The 17,776-nt window shown below is 43.7% G+C and overlaps 1 protein-coding gene across 1 annotated transcript in view; it reads right to left on the minus strand.

Moving 5' to 3' along the window:
• RFX8 (regulatory factor X8) overlaps positions 1-17,362 on the minus strand; it is a 32,896-nt gene extending 15,534 nt beyond the window's left edge. The window contains exons 1-10 of the mRNA XM_076359698.1: positions 17,313-17,362; positions 13,733-13,856; positions 10,909-10,970; positions 9,318-9,404; positions 5,242-5,304; positions 3,624-3,687; positions 2,478-2,612; positions 2,315-2,392; positions 1,684-1,797; positions 875-1,025 (exon numbers count right to left, since the gene is read on the minus strand). Coding sequence (XP_076215813.1) covers positions 875-1,025; positions 1,684-1,797; positions 2,315-2,392; positions 2,478-2,612; positions 3,624-3,687; positions 5,242-5,304; positions 9,318-9,404; positions 10,909-10,970; positions 13,733-13,856; positions 17,313-17,362 — 928 coding nt within the window. The remainder of the gene's footprint in view (positions 1-874; positions 1,026-1,683; positions 1,798-2,314; positions 2,393-2,477; positions 2,613-3,623; positions 3,688-5,241; positions 5,305-9,317; positions 9,405-10,908; positions 10,971-13,732; positions 13,857-17,312) is intronic.
• Positions 17,363-17,776: the final 414 nt, after the last annotated feature.

The raw sequence follows: 17,776 nt of genomic DNA on the forward strand, positions 1-17,776 counted from the left end.
TCTGTAGACGGATAATGGTTTTCAAGTGAAAATTTCTGTTTCTCTGAAGTTTGTACAAACCAGAAAGACCAGGATGCATATACAAAGGGTCACAGCTGAATGATTACAGATACTTCCATGCACACACATGTTAAAAACACATTACTAGGTTTGCTCTGTCAAGCATTCAAATGTAAGAAATGCCAGAATTAAGACTGTCTGCAAGTCTTCCCTGAGCATATGAATGCTAATGCAATCTTTTGTCTACACAGGAGCCCTGCTTTGCCACTGAGGAGTTGGTCTTCACTCAGTGAGCAACTGAGCAACGTTACGTTTTAGTCAGAACCTTCAGCATCATTTATAAATATATGTATGTACGTACATATTTACAAACACACACATATACACACACCTTTGTATAGTAGAGATTTTTTCAAATCCTCCTCTAATGACAGAGTCATAGTTTCCCTATGGGTCTATGGCTTTTTTTCCCTTTATATTGAACTGCGCTACAGCCATTAATTAATTTATCTGCATAAAACCACTTGTAAGGTGAAGAGACAGAACAATACCTAAATTTCAGAGGTCAGACTGCATATTATTCGGTCATCTACACAGCCAAAGCAATCATGACAAGAGGCAGATCTTTAAAAAGATTCAAGTACACTTTAATTTACCATGAATTGGGAATAATTTTGGCTTAAATTTGTTCTCACACGTTATCTGAGACTATTTATTTTTAACTGTATCCCCACTAACTCTAGTCCTCACTACTATCGAAGTTACATCAGCTAAAAAAGTTTTCAAAATAATTTCTGTGAGTCTTGTAACACAATCTTCTCTGCAGTTTAAGCAAAGGTTATTTTATGAAAATCTCTCTATTACTGAAACATACCTTTAGATTTGGATGTTTGGAGCGGTAATGGAAACTCTTCCAAGGCATTAAGCAGCCAAAGTTCAACATTTTTACTGAACACTCTGATTGACTTCATGTGTTGCACAGGCACCTCCTCCAGGAAATCGTGAAGGAGGATGTTCTCCATTTCCTAGAATACAAATTCGTGATTGATTCATACACACACGATTGGTGTACTACAGATATTTACAGCAGCATGAAACAAAATTGTATTGGTAACTTAAATGTCAATGTACAGCAGCTCATTTTTTTCTTCCAATTAAGCAATAGCTAAGCTACATTTATTAGCAGAAGGAAAAAGATCCTAACAATAAACGTCGTTTCCTGAATTAATTACTAGACACTACTTAATGAGCTGCTGTAAATAAGAAGCAAATTATTTTGATCAGAAAACTGCATATTTCTTTGTGGAATGTCCCGAGAAATGCAGTAGTGTTCTCAAAGGAAAAATAACTCTCGTAATTTGGAAAACAGTTATCAGTCAACATTTGTCACATCACCTCATGCCAGAACCACAGGCCACATTTATAACAGCATACTCCACTGATATTAGGGACTTTCCAAGGAATATATAGCAGTAAAATGGAAGTTATCTCAAATTCCACTGGCTCCTTTCAAAATCCATACTGTGCTGTCTCAGAAGAAGCCAAAGAACAGACTCGAGGTACGAATGAAAATCCCACTGTACAGCACACAAGAAACAGCTGGCCCTTCTCCTCAGGTAGAACTACCAAAAAGACACAAACACATAATAACATAATTGCAACAAAGAAGTCTGTCTACAGTACCTTGAATAGCTGCCTGTCATAGCTTTTGAACAGCTGGCATACATCTGGCAAGGACATAAGCGCTATTCTTTCAGGCTGCAGAGACCTCCAGAATGACATGATACAGTCTTCCACCTGTCGCACAAAGTCCTTTATGAATTTTCACTGATTTTACACTTGTGAAATGTGAAGTGTAAGTCAGTAAGACAACACCCATAAGCACAGAAGCAAAAGAATGACCGTGGAGCTGGGCTCTTTGCCTGGCCCCATCCTGGCCGGGCTCCAGCATAAGTGGAAGCATCCTGGGGAAACAAGCTGAACCTCACAAGGCAGCGTAAGAAAGAGGAAGGAAAGAATTGTGCCATGGATATGGGGAGATAATGAAAGATATGTGTCCATGGCCTTGTGTTTTGTGCTGGGCTCGGACCTGTTGATGTGCCAGGAGTGCTCAGGATATGCCTACAAACTCAGACTCTCAGAGCATGTTGTGTTAGTTAAGAATTCCCGAATAATTTGACTGAATGCTCCTTTTGTCTATAAATGATCACCTACCTTAGATCAAACCATCAAGTAAATAAGCTACACAGAAACAATTTTATCCTTCGAGTTGTTTGCTGTCATCAGAATGAGTGGTATTAAAGCAAAGGCATACCTTGTCAAGCTCGCTCTTTCTCACCATATGTAAAATATCTTGACAATGGCTGTAGTACTCATTGGCAAGCAGTGCAACCTGGAGAAGGTGACCAAAAAGAGGGTACAAAAAGATCACACAGGCAAAGAGCTAACTCGTTTGATGACCAAACACTTGAACGTACCATTTGGTAGGGGTATTTCTTCCCTAGCTCTTTCTCCCAAAGATAGAATCTGCTGAATTCAGGCCAAGGGTACTGAAATCTCTCTTGTTCAGTCTTCAGATAAACGACAGATGGAGAACAGTGCAAATTCTTGCTCTCAATGCATCAGAATTTATTTTGAACAATAAAAAAAAAAAATCACAATTATCTTGTCAGTTCTGTTAAAGGTATTAAGTACTTTCTTGAAATTGTATAACATGACTTTTTAATAAGATGTATTTCTTTAGAGGAATGCTTGTCCTTTTTTTTAGAAAGTAGGGGTGGATGAAAGAAACAAGCATGGCTGACTAAATATTTAAATCCTAAACAGCACGTGAATTTCTTTTCAAAACCAGTGAATATTTAATGCTATACATATCTTCCACATATATTTTCTATAGCACTCATGTCACAGTTGTAACCTTCTAAATAAGGCTGCAGATAGTTGGCTGTGCTGTCGGGGTGACAGAACATTTCTCATCAGCTGTCATTACATCCACTTCAGAGTACTCATTCCCGCACCCGAGTGCTCGCTAAAAAGAAGACAGACATCCAGTCTCTCCTTTTTTCCTCACTTCGCTCCACATAAGTTTGTTGCTCGTGCTCGGCTGGCTGACTCCCAACAACCCCGGCGTCAAGCCGTCCCACGACAGCACGCGTATGGGAGAACTGCCCCAGGTTAGCCTCGCGTCTGCCCTTTTCGGTGAGCGGGGGTTGCGCTCTTTTTTCTTAATCATTTCCTAGCATTTAAATACTTATCGTGCCAATAAACTCTGAGCGCACTGAAAAGACACCGGCTCAGCAGCAGGAGGGTCTGTTACCGTGGGCCTCAGGCAAGGAAGGCCGTGCCCCACTAGCTCCCCTAATACTCAAAACCTGGGCTGTCAGCCACAATTTCCGCTCTCAGCACAGATAAAATTATTTGAGCCGACGTTAAGACAACAAAAATATTTAGCTACCAGGTGAAATAGGAGTGGGGGAAATAAGCATTTAGTGAGATTACGCAGACAAAGATTATTTTGAAGAAGATGATGGGTTAACCGTATTTCATCACACATATTCTATAGCAGTTCTAATTAAACACAGAGATAGACATTTTGTTATAAGTCTAATGTATCTGAAACTCACTGTTCTTTTTTTTTTGCTATTGCTCTTGTAACCAGCTGCATCTCCATAACTGCAGGCATTTCCACTGTGGTAAAATATACAACAGAAAAAAACCCTTTAAAAAGCTCACCAATTTAGTCTGTATTTAGTAAGAAAATGAGCTCAAACTGGATAGAGTGCACTAGGTTGGAGCACTGTGTTGGGGAAACAAACCCCGCTCTCTTTCCTGTCATTCAGCAGCCCCACGATTTTCTAACGAGTCTGAAGACCAATTTCTTAATTTTAAGATAAAACTGAACCATTCATTATAAAGACGGCAAGGTATTAGCCGTTTAACAGTGCAATGTCTTCCAACTTCTTGCAACAAAATCGTGGGTTTGTATTTGTAGTTGCAGTTCGTTTGGAATGATAATAATAATTATAAACATGCAAATAATGAAAGCATAATCATCCTTGTACTTTGATTTCACAGTAATTACATTTTGTGCACCCTATATCAGTTTAGATGGCATTTTGTTTCTGACTTTCCCCCATTTACTTTGCAAGCCTGCCGTGATGTTCCACGCGGTCAGAATTCACCAGGACCTGCAGAGGCTCGACCACTGGCTTTTGGCTGGAAAGCCAGGGATGCAGGCACAACAGGCTGCTTTCTCGCTTTGCCACCCCCTACCTCTCTCCCTGCCTGTTTTGCTGAGGCTAATCCTACGGGAGGGAGAGGCAATGTTGCTAGCAAAAGGGACATGCTGTGAGAGTTGGATTCCTGCAGTCAAGCCCCCATCTGCTGCTGACACCTGCTCACTGTCAGTGAAGGCATTTCAAACTCCAGGGTCCTTTTGGACTCGGCCATTTTGAAGGGTGAGAGGCAGGGGCTTTGTAGAAAATGTGCTTCCACTGGTGACTGCCAACACTCAGGCTATCTAATCAGAACCTGGCTGCTGGGTTTCACTGCTGTGATGTATTATAAACCAGGGTACCACCATACGTCCTGAAGGGACAGAGGACAAAACGTGACAGCTTATCTGCTTGGAAACTCAAGCCACTGAAAATGCCTCCTCTCGCTCCTCTGCTGTCCACAGGACCGACCCTTGCCACCTGAAAAATTACCTTTCCCTCTGCCACTACTCTCTGCCATGAAGGCGGTGCTCCAGCGAAACAACCAAACTGGCTGCCCAAGACAGGGCACAACATTCACGTTGGGTATGTTTGGTAACACTATTGACTCTTTCCCCCAGACATTTTAGAGTTGGTGGCTGGACAAAGGGACGAATGTGTAAGCAAGTAGAGATGTTTCATAACGCTTCTTTCAAATGGGTCCTTCCTGCAGATTTCTAAAGACTGTGAAACAAAATTAATGAATATTTTCCAGCTCCTGCTCTCCCCGAGAAGGCGGCCAGCTGTATCTTCTGCTGCTGCTGCTATGGCAACACGTATCAGCATCTCTCTCCTCTGGTGGGCTGGCTCCCGGCGGCAGGCTGGGTTCCCGCTCCCCCCCACGCAGGGACGGCAAGGTGCGAGAAGGGGTGCTGCGTGGATCCTCCTGCGCCCCAGCAGCCAGCCGGGAGCTTGGTGACGATTAAGTGCAACCACCTACGGAAACATCTATGTGGTCCCGCTGTTAGCCACGGGGGTTCGGACTCACCCGGTGCCCGTAGAGGTGCTCGGCTGCCAGGCAGAGCTGCTCGCTTCCCCTGGAGAGCGGTGCCTGGGTAAAGACAGGACACACAAAAGAGGAGGTGGGTGGGAGAAGGGGAAAATGGGTGTCAGCAAAATCACACGGAGTTTCACCGCGTCTCTTGCAGAGTTTGGATGATGCTATGGGGTGGGAACTAGAGCTAAAATGGGAAATACAATGGTGGGGATGACAAAAAGACTAACAGAGGAGGCGAACGGGAAGGACAAAGGAAAAATGAAAGGAGGGAGGGTGGTGAACGTACATGCTGTTGACTGTCAGATTACACTGAGATTAGAAAAGCTAATTTGCTAGAATCATATCAGATTTTTTTTTAATTAAAAAGTCATGGGTTTGCTTCACTAGAAAGTCAGAAGCCCAAACCTTCCCTATTACTAGAACCAAAAAGTAACTCTTACGAAGCCAGAACTCACTGGCATTTTTTTAACACTGCCGTACTCCAAGCCTCCTTGATCTGCCAGAGCAAGTACCATTTTAGGGAGAGCTTGTCCTCAAAGCTCTCATTCCTAGAGGTTACCCTATTGTAACACAAATCAGTAAAATACCAGATTCCCTTAAATCTCTGTAATACATTTGGAGACCTCATTGGGTACAGTTGTGTTTATTTACGCTACTTTCACAACATCATCATCAGAGTTGCAGTACACGTATCTTCAAAAAATCCAAGATTTCTAAACGAACCAACTCACAGGTGCTGTATAAGAGCATCCTCATCACTCCAACTCAGCCAACAGACACATCCGAGACCCCGCTGACTATCAAAATGCAAATGCCTTCTTTGTAGTCAAAGGCAAACCATTAAAATCTTACTGCCATTTCTATTACACCGACAAGCAAAGCTCCCAACCTGCCAGAGCCTTCACAGGCCCAGTTCCTCACTACCAGCACCATGTCAATCGCCGACTATCTTAATACGGTCAAGAAATATTCTTTTCAGTAATTGGAGAGAGTGGATCATAGTTTTGAAACCATCCCTTTCTTCACCAACCCGCAGGTTGGGTGGATGTGTTGGTCTCTCAACTGGGCTCCCGGCTCCATCTTCCCCTCAGGTAGATGCACCAGAAAAAGTATCTGCATGTTGGACTCTGTTCAGGCATGGGAGGGAGCAACAGTTATTTAGGACATTCCCTACTCAAACAGACATCCCCTGTCTGCCAGAGGGAAGTGGCAACAAGCCAGAGAAGTATATCCCATTAGCTGGGTCTGGTCCACACACCAGCATTTGGACTGCACTGAAATGGTATATTAAAAATCTTCTTCACTGTAATTTGGAAATTTCCACACCAACGCACTCTCAAAAATTGAGATGTTATGGGTCAAATACCCCTGCTGCAGCTATACGATTACCTCTGCGAGAACAAAATTTGTTCTTGCGGGCAGAAAAGTCTTCAAGTTTTCATTACTCTTTTCCTAAATTTCCATTTTCCAATTAAAAAAAAATCTAGAATTTGCCATTGCTGGTTTTATCAACTTCATTGGATCATGAAAAATTAATTCTGATTTCAAAAAGTACTGAACCCTACTGAGGGGACACTAAAGATAAGGTATTTCCTTGATGCGTTCCTATTTATTTGCAAAGAATGTACAAAACTCTGAAAACAGATGGAAACAAACTTGCTTATTTGGTCGAAGCTTCTGCTTATTTTGCACGTGGCCTAATTATTAGCACAGTTATGTGCTACCCATGCTTCTCTGGCTGTGTTTTGTGCTTTTTTTACTGCTTTCTCTCCATTTTTTCCTGCCGTCCTTTATCAGACGCTAAGAAGTAACTGTGACACCCACCCAGCCGCCCAGGTGTTGCGGGTGTGCATGTCGGCTCGGGACAGGGACGTGTGGCTGCATTTAGAGTGGAAGCTGTTCTGATTTCAGCTGTCGGGCTTCACACAACAGCTTAGTGACTTCTTATAACTATCTTAAATGAAAGAAGCATCAGACAAGATAATTTTGTAGTTAAGAGACTTTTCTATTGCAACTAGAAAGATGATCTTTGTCTGAATATGATCTTTATATTTTGATTTTTTTTTAAATCTGAAAAGTTATCCCAAGAAACTCTTATCAAGATCATTAGATGGCTGGTTGATGTCAGCACTTTCCCTCGAATACACCTTCTTTTCCTTGGTTTGACCAAATTAAATATAGTTTTTTAGGAGTAGGTGTCCAGGCAGGCACCTCTGGCAGCTGACGGAGAAGGAGAGGGAGGCCTGCAGCCAGTGCAGCAGCTCCCCTACGGTTAAGCATGGGCTATAGTGTGTTCCCCAGCTGGTCAGGGAACATGGCTCGTTTCCATGAGGGGGGCCAAGGACACAAGCTATGCTGGCATACGTGGTGCTTCTGGCTCCCAGCAGTGGCTAAAGGCTTTGTTTCTGCACCTGGCCTGGACTTGGCCAACATCGCTTCTTTGATTCCTCCTACTTTTTTGTAGTTTCTATGTAGCATGTTTCTATGCTGGGAGGGAAAAGAGCAACAATTCAAATTGTTCTGTTCTCTCTCTCATCTCTTCTACAACCAGAACTAGCAGCTCTTCTACTACAGCCAGCGAGATTGCTGTTTTCAAGTGTCGCTGCAGGGAAACACCTTCCTTTCCCTGAAGAAGAAATACCAGCAGAGAGGCAGCCACAGACCTGCAAAGTTCCTTGAACAGTGGCCAAGACCTTTCCTCGTTACAAATGTAAAATCTTAGGCCTCTTCTGGTTATACTGGGTGCACGGGTAGCAAGGGATATCACTTCAGTAAGGGTCTCATGGGAAACGAGCCTCGAGATGCCTATGAATAATTTGTTTGGTCTCACAATAACCGATTGCCACTTGATCATCTGCAGAACCTGATCCTCTGCCCTGTCCCATTCTTTAGCGTCGTCACTCTATGGACTTCTGCAACTTTACTCTGCTGTAAGACCCGTGGAGAAGGGCAACAAACCTTTGGGTATAATTTTTCCGTTCTCTCGCAGAGCATGCATTCAATTAACTATCACGTAAAATATCACAGACACTGAAACAGCTTTCATCATCACCAGGATATCTGGATGCTTAATAGCCTGACTTGTATCCCTCTAACTTTCACGCTATAAAAAAATGCCGTATCTCCATTTTAAAGAATGGAAACCAAAGTACAGAATTTATCCATATACACATTAAATTCATGTACAAGTCTGTAAGAGAGTGAGGTTATGAGCCTGGTCTCCAAAGTCCAAGGCATAGGCTGCACCTATTTTTCTTCTGTGCATTTAAAAGGAGTGTAAAGCTGCTAAGCGGTGGCAGCATTTCCCTTCCTTTTTTCTGGAGAGAAACGCAGGCCTGTGGTTTCTTTATCTCAACCATGAGCTTAACCATGAGAACTCTTCCTCGCCTGCCTACAGCTGGAACGTGCTCATGTCTACAGTTTAGTCTGCCGAAGTATCCTACATTCATCAATTATTTTCAGACTTTTACTTTTTGCAATGAATTTATACTCATCTTATACATTTTCTAATTGTTGTTTCCTTACAAGAGGTGATTTTAAAATCTGAAATTTTAAAACAAAGTAAAGGAAGTATTTTCAAAGTAATATGCCTCATTGTTTCAAGTAGTAAAAAAACCCAGATAACATGATTGCATGTAGGACTGTTCAAAACAGTGCATTTGTACTTTAATACATGTCTCTTCAGCCTACTGTTTAATACAGAAGGTGCTACAATGTCATGAAGCAACTGTCAGTATGTTTATTTGAGCTCCCATTTAGAGTCTCAATATATTAAACTCCTCTTTTAGGTTTGGCACGAGCTCCTGCTCTTAAGGTCTACATGGCTAAACTGTCCAATTCAAGGAAGTCTGATTAGGCAGGGCATGTTTTCAAAATGGAGCTTCTCTATTAGGGCACAGCACTTAATGGTACAGCACTTTTATAGTGTGTATAATAATAAGAAAAATATAATACTGTTGTCAATGTTCAACAGATGATTTACAGACTTTTATACACAGACAATATGTAGACTGTCATGTGACATTTTATGATTAAAACATATCATTAAAACATTTAAAAACCCAAACCTGTGATAATTTTTTTCAGACAGAAGAGAGAAATAACGTGCATAAAAGGAAGAATTCTTCTTGATAGCTATTCCATCATAATGATACCTAGGAAATAAAAAAAAAATTATGAACTGACAAGCATATGATTTTCAACAAGTCAGCAAATAATTCATATTCCTCCTCTGAAAGCAGATGATCATCCTATTTAAACAAGAAAAGACCAAGTAAAAAAAGCTACATTTGTTTTTTTTAAATTCTCTTGAAAATGTATTTTTCCCAACAGAAGATAATTGCACAAACTCTACAAACTCTTTTTAACACTTTTTGCCCTGGAATGATACCTTCTTCTAAACGAACAAGCATAAGCTGGGGCATGGGGTGCAACAGATTTGTACAGGACACCTTGTGAAATCAGGGACCAGAGTCCCAGCTGGAAGAGGACCCCGTATCCCCATGGAAGTTGAAGGATTTAGTGCAGCCATTCACGGTAGCTTAGGGACCGGGTGGCCCATCGGTGGTCATGGCAAGCTAAAACCCAAGAAACCCGCCAGACCTTCTCTAAGGTTTATCCCAACCTCGGTGAGCAGCGGAGTCGCCATCACTGCTACCCAGGTGCTACCAGCTGGCTCTCGCCAGGCTGGGTCACTGGGAAGCCAGGGGAGCAGTGCCCTGGTTTCGGGCCACCAGCAGCCAGCAGAGGGTAACCTTCTGCTGATGGGAAGAGAGAGCGCGGAGGCTGGGGGCTATCACGCACCGTCCCAAATCCTGCCAGCTATGAGGAGAAGCCTGGGAGTGTCTGCGGTGAGGCACTCCCAAAATAAAGGATCTCGCTGGATCAAGCTGATAGCAAGTCCAGACTAGTGGAGAAAAGTCGCAGATCAAGTAAGGGCATGTCAGTCTCAAAGCCTGTACTTGACAGCTACTCAAAACGCTTGTAAAAGTACAGTGTCTCAATGCCCTTAAAACGTCCCTTTTTCCAGTCTGGATGTTCAGAGTGTGATTTTAAGTTTGGACATTGAATCGATGAACGAGTATCAAACTCTCTGTGCTCTAGAAGAGAGAGGGAAAGGAAAAGAAAGGACATGCAGGAGGAGGATCTGAGGTGGCCTGATTTAAATGGTTTAAAACTGTTTACAACATTTCCATTGACCACCAGTACATGCTGGGTCACTCCACAGATACGTGCAAGGATGAAAAACACAACACAGACATTAATCACGGCTGCCACCCCCGTGCGTCCCGGAGCCAGGCTTTCCTGACCCGGTGTCTCAAAAGCTCTGAGTAAGGTTGTGATGTCTGGCAGATGCCTCATGCAAGCCATGCTGTAAAAGCTATTACAACTCAAAGCGCTGATTTTTTAAAAACCAGTCTGATCTGGAATTCATGCCCTACCAAAGCAGCTCTGATGTGGTGATTTTCATGGAATTAACTCTATTTTAATGTACTTGGTGACATCACGAATCACTCTGGATCTTGCGACGTAATACAGACTTGCAACCAACGATTCAGCTGCTGTATTACAGTGGTGGAGCTGAAAATTCAGCCATTTTTAAATTTTATTAGAACAGCTATAAATAACATTTTTAAACAAAGGTAGCAAAACCAATACCTGGTACACCCTCTTGTGCCCAGCCTTCTTGTCCCCAGACCCGGGAAAACTAAACGAATAAGCTGAAAAAACAAACAGAAAATTAGAGATACTAGGTAAATTCATTCTAAAACACAAAAGCGTATCTGCTACATTTTTTTCTCCTTAATCACTTATTTTGCTTTCCATCGTTTGCAGGCTAATACCTGTTCTTACATACCTCTCAAATGGTAACTGCTGAACTGAACTCAATCAGGCTTTTGTGGATCGAAATCTAAGTAATTTAAGGGATTACCTCCCTCAGGTAGGAAATTTTAGACTAGTCTGTTTTACCTTGCACTGAAACACAGCCAGTGCACACATCAGGAGACCACCCGCAGTCAGGTGGGGTATATCAGCTAGGGGAACTCGAAGGTGCCGTGATTCTCCAGTAGTCTGCCAGACCTGCAAGCCTTACTCATTCAAATAGGACTTATTCACACAAGGGACTTCGCCTACCCACTCATTCTTGCAAGGAGTACTTGCAGGATAGGGCATGACTTATCTGTTTTGAAAGGACCTGAATCATCAAGCTGCAAAGCAAACTTTTGACCACCGTGGTGGTAAATGTGAACTGAGGTCACGCAGCATCTGTCAAGGTTAGGCCCTACAGAGTAATAAGATACTGTCAGGGTAATAATCCACTTCACTATGATTATTCTGCATGAGCTCTCCTGTGAAGAGAGAGACTAACCCAGGACAGCTGGAGCTAACATTCCCTATATAGGAGGAACAGAGGACCGAGTACCCAACATCAGTGAGGAGCGAGGGGAGACTCCACTCAGCAGTGCAAAGTTTGGACTCCATGCAAAGTGCACTTTGCTGGTCCAAAGGCCTGCTAAAGGACAAATTTCCCCAACTCACACTTGGGGAACCTCCAGTTTTAATGGTGTTGGAGTAGTCCTGTTCTTTGCACGTTTCTGCGTGCACCCACCCCAGCTGCTCTCTTTCTCAAGCTGCTGTTTTGGCGTAATCCCATTTTCCTAAAAGGACAGCCTATGAAACTGGGGCTTCTGTGGCATGAGACACATAACTTCTTCCCACTGCCTCTTCTACAGAGACAGCGGTGTATTTGGGCAGAGGGATAGGGCAGATGAGATTAGTAGTGTCTTAAATCATCACAGTTTGATTCAAAAGAGCTTGACTGCAAAAGTCCTTACAGTCTGCGCGCATGTAATGCAGTCAGGTTACTACAGCTCGATGAATTATTAATAGCTCAGGCCATTAGCTAGGCTGTGGTAACCGATGACATGTGCACCTTTAGTTTAAACCAGCGTTGCTGCAGTTCCTGCCCTCCTCAGCCTCTTGCTGCACGGTCCCACCTCCTGCTGCAGAAGGACAGACCATTTCAAGCCGCTGGGGAGCTGCACCCCAGCTCGCTCACTTGGGATGTGTTAACTTGCACCGTAATGCACTGGGTCGGTTAAGGCTGTGAGCAAACAGTTGCAAGCACCAACCTATAGCAGCTATGGCTCATCAGCTAAGCTCTTCTGCGTGACCAGACTCATGCTTCATCCATCCCAACTTAAAAGTAAAATGCATTAACTTAAACCGCAAGAAGGCTTAGCTTACAGGTGGTAACTCAATCATGCTGGAGCACCTGAAAGTGTACAGACAGGATGGGATTAATCTTACCTATGTGGTTACAAGTTAGAGACGTCTAAGCTAGTCGCTGCGGACTCTGTAGTCAATGGAGAAAAACAGGCAGTTCTGAGGCACATTTCATCGGAGCTGCCTGAGATGACTCATTTAGGGCGAGAGGAATCGTATGTAACTACTCACTTCTCTCCATTGACTACCAAGAGATTTTAAGGTGACTAGTTTCACAGCAGGCATCTACCCTGAGCCAGGCAAGTTCTACCCATGGGCTTGGCTGATGGGTGATGATCCATTAAGCTATGGTAATAAATCATGCTGGATCAGTCACTCAAATCTTAATTGTAAGTAAGAGTGATTTAACTTACCCAGTAAAAAAAATTAGATTCAACAGAATTGAGATAAATGACTCGTAAAACGAGGTTATCCGCACAAATGAAATTGATTTCAGGCACAACTTTTACTTAAACTATTTTGGGTTTGTGTTAAACCAAGCTTAGTAGCTTCTACCATGGGCACTAATAGAATAATATTAGCGGTAAAAATAGGAACTTCTGAAAAAAAAGTCTTGAGCAACAAATAATCACAAGGCATTCTATCTTCCTTAATTTGTTAAATAAAGTTGAATAGCTATGAGTGTTTGTTGCAGTTGGGATTTCTAAGTGGTAATTGCTCTGGGGGTTGTATCAACCTCCATATATTAGAAGAGGGGAACTGTTTAAAGGAGGTTGGGTTTTACATCTGCATTTGTTTTGCTTGGATCATTCTAGAACAACTTTTTTAGGGTGCGTTTGGAGCAAAATCTCCCCAAGTATACTTAAAAAGGAAAGTATAAAATTATGTGACAACCAAAGGGGTCTTTTAAAGACAGAAGAATCAGCTCCTCAGGACGAGTTTATGAACCTTGAGCTGTTTACCCTGGTAAAGCTTTCTAAAATATACTTGCAAAAGAAATCTTTGCTAGTGTAATATACGCTGGTTCCCTGAAGAAAATAAACTCCATCACAGACAATACTCTTTTCTCTAGTATAACTGTGTCTACATGAGGGCTTAGCGGAAATATATTAGAAAATACACAAGCATAATACATTACATATTCATTCTTCTCTGTTATTTAATCTCTTTTGATATGCAGTGTGTATATTTGATCGTCACATTTTCTGTTTAGGTATATCTGCTTCTTATCTTATATATCCGATCTACTCTGTACCTTTCCAAAGGTGGCTGAATTTACTTGATACTTGGAATTTGGACTGCAGCTTTCCATATACAACTCATATAGTAGCCAACGGGGTACAGTGCATCCTTCACACAAATAGAAATTATCAGCTATCCTTTAAAACAAAAACATCAATTGGTTTCTGTCAGAATGAGAAGAATTGTTAGCTTGTGATTTTAATAGTTCATCAGGTCTGCAGTGAACTCTGTAATAGTTACTCCAATTTTACAGAAGTGTAGAATCAAGAAGAGAGCTACTACTTTTATGTTAATCTGTATTCTGGGGAAAAAATGATGCCTCTTCCTACATATACATATATACATATTCTATGTTTGTTTTTAACTTTTTAAGTTCTACTTTCCTTGTTTCCAAAGTGTATGAGAGGTCATGTGAGACTCTGCTAAGAAATTAACTAGATCTCATTATTTCAAATAAGGAAATGCAACTTAGTAATATCATTATAACATTAACACCAGTACAGAAAGTATTAGCATCTCTCATACGGTAACTGTTGTTACATCAAAGGATGTAACTTTGATCTTCTAATTATAAAGGTCTCCACTATACCAAAGATAATAATATAAGCATTTTTCCATCTAAAATGTGCAATATGGTGTTTTGGGATGGAGAGTCCACAAACTATGAAGGACTAAATCCTGTTCTCATACAACCTCACTGAATTTAGCACAAGTTTAATAAGAGAACAGAATTTTAATTTACAGTTACTACGTGACAGAACTGCCAGGACTGAAACTGGTTAAGGTGTTTAAATAGTCATCCTTTGGCCAAATCCCTTACTCATCCTACTTATCAGAATGGTCATAGTAAAGTAAATGCGACTACTTGTGTGAATAAGGTGAGGAAGATGTAAACTTAGTTACTTATGAGCCTGAAGTATTACCTTCACCAGAAAAAAAGACCTTTAATTATGAGATAATGCCAACGGTTTCGATGTCAGAAGATAATAGCCTCCTGCAGTACAAATACAGGAGCAAAGCTGGAGCAAAGAAGCAGAGAGATCAGTTTTCAAATCATGACACACTGATCGTATGACAGTGTTTTCTTACTGTGACTCTGCTTCCGTTATACTAAATGATTTATGCATATTTAATTAATTTATCAGCTGAATGCTAGTGCAGCACAGTGCCAGTTACTGCATCTGTACTTATAATCGAGTTGGTTGGGAAAACAGACTTTTCATCATCACCAGGTGAGATAAGCCGGTTGGATTTTAAATCGGCATCCTCTCTTTTATTAGCAGCCTGATTCCAGGCGACCCAGTGTTTATCTTTCTGTATTAGCATATTGGCAGTAGATAGTGGACAAGGTCTTCAGCAAACTGGCTTGCTAGAACAGACTGAGCAAGAAGATGATCGCTGTGCAGTCTGACGATGTCTACCTCACCTTTTATTCGTGCCTCCTCCCCTTTCTCCAGGGAAGAAGGCTGACTGTCTCCCCCAGGTTTCCCTCTCCCTAGCAAAAGGCCCCGAAATGCCTTGCTTTTACCTCCTCGGAGCCCATCTTCTCACCCACCAACCCAAGAGGCTGGGGCTGCCAAGCGCCGGGGCTGAGCTGTGCTGGGCTCCCTGCCAGCTCCTCACCGCCTCCAACCCCACCACCTGACAGCAAACGCTTCACGGCTAGAAATGAGCAGGAACTTGCACCAAAGATAGGGGATCTGCTGCGTTAATGGGGTATTTCCCATCATGGGGCTAAAAGGTGAATAAAATTTATTCTAGGTAAGAGTCCTGACCGAGCTCTGCCTCCCAGCAGGCAGAAATGCTCGTTTCTTCTAGAGCAACCATCTCAAAACCCCTCGTAATTGAGCAGTCCCAGAGGAGATTAAACCTAAGTCCAAATTCATCCTTAATATAACACCACAAGAATCACTGAAGTGCAGCAGAAATTAATTCATGCTTCAGTAGCTGGTTTCTGCCAATAGTTTTGCATCAGCATTTAACTATTTGGTGACAAAATATTTGGGAATTTCATTTGGTGAATTTATCATCTATCAAACTGCCAGCCTTTTTCAAATAACAAGTCAAACACATTCTTAGTGCTGACACATAATATAAAAATACTGTCTATCAGGAAAAAAAAAAATCCACAAAGAGCACAGTGCTCATCTTCGTGCCTATTAGCCCCGAGGTTCTCAAAACCTGCGTGTTTACGCCATGCATCAAAACAAACCGTTCATAAAGACAACAAAATCAGAAAGACAGACTGGTAAAGGAGGAGGATGGAGGATAAAGAAAAAGCACACAGGGAAAGACCTCCTCCATTTATCTACTACTTTCTATCCACACTTTCCGTTGGGATTGTTATCTGATTGGTTCTAGGACCTCAAATGGACTCCAGGTTTTGGGGGTTTGCTACCTATTATATGTGAACCCTTGGCAGCCAGGCCTTTATACAGATGTGCAAGTCTGCTGTTAAACCATTTCTGGACCAAAATCTAGTTTGCTATTGTCCATGCACCAACCGTAAAATGAAGCTAAATATCTAAAAATTTTCAAAACATGAAAAGGTGATTCAGAAGGTTGTTGTGATGAAAAAATCGTCGGTTCATCCTTTCAAGGATTGTTTATGGTTCAGTTTTATGCAGCGTCTCAAACTTGTTGGATGACCTTGGACGAATCTCTTCCTTCGGTCCTTTTAAAATGGGAGTAGCGGTATCTATATCACAGTAAAAGCACAGGCTAACTCCCGCTGCTCAGGTATTACTGAGAGGGGGACTAAAAAGCTTGAAGATTAGTTGCTCTCAAGTTAAAAGTTTGCTTGTATGTGTTGTTACTGTTTCACACAAATTTTCAACACTGCTTACTAGCTGGACTCAGCTGTGCTTGGGGAAAGAAGGAAAGTAACCCTGGTTTCTCTTTCACTGTCACACGGCAGATGACGCTCTTCTCAAAGCACAAGAAAATGATGGTGACAACCTTACTCCACCACAGAAAGTATCTCACTGAGGAGTTCAACTATTACCTTCACCTCAAGGAAACATAACCTCGGAGAATGTCAGCCACTCAGCATCACTCCGAATGCCAGCGCGCCACCGGCCGTGCAGCCTCGCAGCCACCCATGGCGCTCTGTAAGAGCACGCCAGCCGCGAGTGGTCCAGCCGGGGATGGTCCTCGCCATCTGCACTGCAGCATCACGTCAAGTGGATGGCAGCCCGGCGGCCAGATCCCGGTGAGTGGGTAGGCTGAGGCAAAATCCCATTCCCCCCCCCCCCGTCAAACCACCTCCACGTCAGTAAGACTTGTGGTGGGAGACGGATTTTCAGGGAAATTTCCCTGCTTTCATGGCATCGTTTATGCACCGCCGTGATGATGGGGCCTTTACAGCAAACCAGACTTTTCTCCTACGAAACTGCGGTAAGCGTTAACAGTCGGACTCCTGCCCTCCCTGTAGCAAGCCCACCGGGCAGGTCCTGCGAGACCCCCGGCGAGAAGGGGGACCAGCCTCGCCACCTCCCCCCCCCCCCGCGCTCTCCCCTCCATCCTCAGCCGGGGCCTCCCCAGCCGCCCCCGCCGGCTCGGTCCCCGGCGGCGGGGAAGGGGGCAGCACGCACCAGCGGATGATGGAGAGGTGCAGGAGGGAGGTGGGGCTGCCCTCGGCCATCCCGGGCGGGGCCGGGCCGGGCCGGGCCGTTGGGTACCGGCCGGCGGGGCGGCGGGTGGCCGCGCGCCGCCCCCGCCGTCGGAGCCGGTTCCCGGTCGCGGGGCGGCGGCGCGCCCAGCCCGGCCCCCGCCCGCCGCAGCGCCCTGCCGAGGGCCGAGGCGCTCCTCGCCTTGCGGGCACGGCCTCACCGCTTCCCGCCGCAGCCCTGCAGAGGGGGCGGCGGGTCCCGGCGGCGGCGTGGGTCCTGCGCCCGCTCAGGCGTGGGCGCAAACCCGAGCGCTGGGGACGGCTCAGGACGGCCTGCGGCTGGGGGGCGAGCGCCGGCCGCCGTCCGGCCTTTCCTGGCCCCGAGCCCTGTGTGGCCAGATAGGAATTTTATGGGAACCGGAGGTGAGAAAATGGATGATATGTAAA

The sequence above is a fragment of the Aptenodytes patagonicus genome, chromosome 1 (genome assembly GCF_965638725.1).
Source record: "Aptenodytes patagonicus chromosome 1, bAptPat1.pri.cur, whole genome shotgun sequence".
NCBI lineage: Eukaryota > Metazoa > Chordata > Aves > Sphenisciformes > Spheniscidae > Aptenodytes > Aptenodytes patagonicus.